The sequence below is a fragment of the Priapulus caudatus genome, unplaced genomic scaffold (assembly GCF_000485595.1).
Source record: "Priapulus caudatus unplaced genomic scaffold, Priapulus_caudatus-5.0.1 Scaffold93, whole genome shotgun sequence".
In the NCBI taxonomy this organism is placed as follows: domain Eukaryota; kingdom Metazoa; phylum Priapulida; class Priapulimorpha; order Priapulimorphida; family Priapulidae; genus Priapulus; species Priapulus caudatus.
Window position 1 is genome coordinate 454,829 of NW_014577154.1, and position 3,774 is coordinate 458,602.

At 39.9% G+C, this 3,774-nt stretch overlaps 1 protein-coding gene across 1 annotated transcript in view; it reads left to right on the plus strand.

Moving 5' to 3' along the window:
* LOC106804928 (CSC1-like protein 2) overlaps positions 1-3,774 on the plus strand; it is a 44,908-nt gene that overhangs the window by 2,348 nt on the left and 38,786 nt on the right. The window contains exons 3-4 of the mRNA XM_014806336.1: positions 2,368-2,467; positions 3,207-3,244. Coding sequence (XP_014661822.1) covers positions 2,368-2,467; positions 3,207-3,244 — 138 coding nt within the window. The remainder of the gene's footprint in view (positions 1-2,367; positions 2,468-3,206; positions 3,245-3,774) is intronic.

Below are 3,774 nucleotides of genomic sequence, written 5' to 3' on the forward strand. Positions count from 1 at the left end.
TTAATTAATTAATTAATTAATTAATTGGAATCGGATCACCACCAAAATCTCATCAATTCTAAGTTAGCCCATTTCTGACCTATCCTGAAATGTTATGACAATCCGGCTATAACTTTTTCAGTTAGGCTGTACACAAACAAACCCACAAACCAACAAACACTCGGCGAGTCGCCGAACAAACACACGCGGGTGAAAACATATAACCTCCTGCCAACCCCTTGGCGGAGGTAATAATGATTATTCAAGCTCTGTTTTACTGAAACGTATTGGTATTAGAAATCCATCCTTCAAGCATCCATCCATCTTACCATTTTCCTTAATCAAGTATATAAAAACGTATTATTGTGCAGCTTGGTTGTTCAGAGTTAAAATTCGTGGTATTTAGTTATTAAAATTAAAATTAATTGCGTGTACATAAATTTGAAACTAAGTGAATGTCAAGATAAATATAACAGCATAGATGTCACACAAGGGTGACATCACAGCACGTATATGGTATACGTGCTGTGGTGATATATAGCTGGGTTTCTGTATCTGTTCTTTATTTTTTCCAAATACATACCAGGTGCCATATAGCACATGCTACGTGCAATGACTGTATACGTGGGCGCGGTATTGATTCCAAACTCATCTCCAATTATAATAAAAGCTTTGTTTTTCTACGTGTACGCGGAACATCACGCAGCCTTCACGTACGTTGGTGTCATTCGAACCTAGCCGATTAAAATAACGTGAGATTCATTAACCGTTAATTCGTCACGGCATTACACTAGGTAAGCCAGTGAGCGTCAACATCAGTGCATTTGTGAGTAGATTCGCCTCGTGTTACCACATCGGCAGCGTCAGTGTTCTGTTACCGATGACGCCAGGTGCATAGCAACTAGAGAATCGAATGGGGAGAGCCGTTACATTGCACTGATGATTGCGCGGCGTGGCGTGGATGTTAATATATTGGGGGAAGATCCTCGGCATTAAATTTAGATGAAGCTATAGTCCTCCCCGTGGTTTGCGCGAGATGGCGGGATGGATGTGCAGTGCTCACAATGCTGGGTGAAGTGATGGAGGACATGTATGCACACATTCACGCACGCACGCACACACGCCCATGCACGCACGCACGCACGCACACACGCCCGCACACACGCACACACGCCCACGCACGCACGCACACACGCCCATGCACGCACGCACGCACACACACCCGTGCACGCACGCACACGCCCATGCACGCACGCACGCACACACGCACACACACCCGTGCACACACGCCCGTGCACGCACGCACGCACGCACACACCCTCGTGCACGCACGCACACATGTCCATGCACGCACACGCACACACCCATGCATGCACACACGCACGCACAATCGTCATTTATCATATCATAAAAGTGATCATCGCTGTTAGGCATGGATTTGCCTCTTAGTGATTCTGTGTTCTGAAATTATTTTTTAGGACAACTAAAACATTTTCAGTAGAATCCTCAACAACATCTCTAACAGTAATTCAAAACATCTTACCCAAAATAATTATTGCAATAATTGTTAATTAATATATATTCATTAATTTATTAAGCCCCCCCCCCATTTAATACTACCACCATATTAGTCATAAAATGTTGAACGTAAACACGAGAGAATCATTCTCAATGTGAAAACGCTTGTCTGTGAAATCGGCTAGTATGGGGAATATTTCATGCAAGCGCGTGTTCTCCATGATGTATCCCACCCGGGTGCATTTAATTGCATTGATCCTGTAATCAACGATCGACTAAAATCGTGTGACTTAAATAAAGTGAACATCTTACATAATTTTGTGCTATCTTACATTTTTTTACAAAAAATAAACTGAAAATACAGTTATGTGATTTTCTTCGCTTGTTATCATAAAATTGCCGTGTTATACCCAGGGTGCGAAATTAACGGGAGTCCGGAGTCGAATACTCCCTGATTTACTGTCGGACTCCCTGATTTGACATATGCAGGAGTCCCTGTGACTCCGTGAAAATTCTGCCATACTAAGTAGTTCGTTCCGGAGCCCGGCCTCATTTTTTCAGCTAATGTCCAAAGAAAATTTGGCAGATGTGCAACTGCATGAATCTTAAAAATAAGCGTTTGTGTTATTGTTAATATCTTTAATTTTGAACCTCAGACTGCGGACTCCCTCATTTTGCTACGGATTCCCTTGTTCAAAAGTTAATTTCTACTCCTGCTGTTCATTACCAATACGTGTTCCCGTTCCATTCAATGTAAACTAACAGCAGTGACTCTTTTTTTATAAAAATATCGTCCTTGTGTAAATGCGACGTAGTCCGTGCAACATATCACATCGCTAAGCTACATTTGGTGCCTTAATTGTGTTTTAGCTGGACCTGGCTCTTCTACTCTAACAGTGATGAGAAACGGTCCTCCGGGACAGATATCAATGACGACTCCAGCTGTGACCTTCCACTCTATGTGGATAGGGTGAGTGTGGGTGGCCATAAGGGTGTATGTCTCCCATGGTACTGTTAGAAATTACCTGTAAACCTCTCCCAACCCTAACTTAGCTGTAACTCTAACACTAACATTAACCCTAGTATTAACCTCAATCCTAAACTTAATCGTAACCCTAAGCGTAACCCTAATATGTTAACCTCACACTTAATTCTAACCATAACCTTAAAGCTAAGCCTAATATTGACCTTAACTCTATTATTAACCTCAGTCTTATGCCTAAACATAACACTAACCTTAAAACCTTACTTAACCATAACCTTAGCCATACCCTCGTGCTACCTTTCCTTTACCACTATCGTATAGCCCTAATCTATCCCTGACCTCCCCTATAAGCTGGGCGAGTGTGTACTTGGTTATCTGCAGCTGGGAAAATGTATAAGGTGTGATTTCTCGACAAGCCTTTGGGTAATCGCCTATCACTAAGAATGCATCTAAAAATAAATTGAGCTTCTGTATACGTTGTTGATGAGAGTATTATAGTTTAATGAAAATACCAACTCTCCGCCTATATACGTTTAATTATGGCTGTGACGCAAGTGATAGTCCCATCAATTAAATCTGAATGCAACGTGCTGGCTTGTTTGAGTTTGACATCTCTCTTATCACACACGTTTTATGCATCTGGAGACTCATAAATATTTTTTTGTATTATTTAAAAACCGTGCTGTGAATGAGTTAAGATCATGGCAATTTGTATCTGTTTCAGGGTCCCTTTTCCTGGTTGCTCGCAATATTCAAAATTCGGTAAGTATTAACCAATTTAAAGGTACCCATCAAAACCCCTGAAATCAATCAAACGATTTAAAGACTTTGTAAAACTATCATAAAAATGCGTGGTAACACACTATCACTCAATGTTTATTTCACTTTGCGTCATTGCAGAAATATTCAATCACGAATTAGTGATATTAAACGATTACAATGTCACAAAGTATATGGGAAAAAAATATAATTGCTTCCCCCTGTCTTGATTGCTTGGCAAAATCAGTCGATGAGAATTTAATGTAATAGTAGTTCATTAGTGTGAGTATGGTAAGTCTTACTGATTGCAATTCTCAAGCAACACACCTAGTCTTGTTTGTGCGTAAGAGTTCAAGGTGGAAAATTTAATGAAGTCACCCCGGACTGATTACAGTTACTTGTTTAACTACTATGTGTATATACATATATATATATATATATATATATATATATATATATATATATATATATATATATACGTATATAACTAGTATTATTTTACTAACCGTACGTAACGTTTAACGTTTTAACGT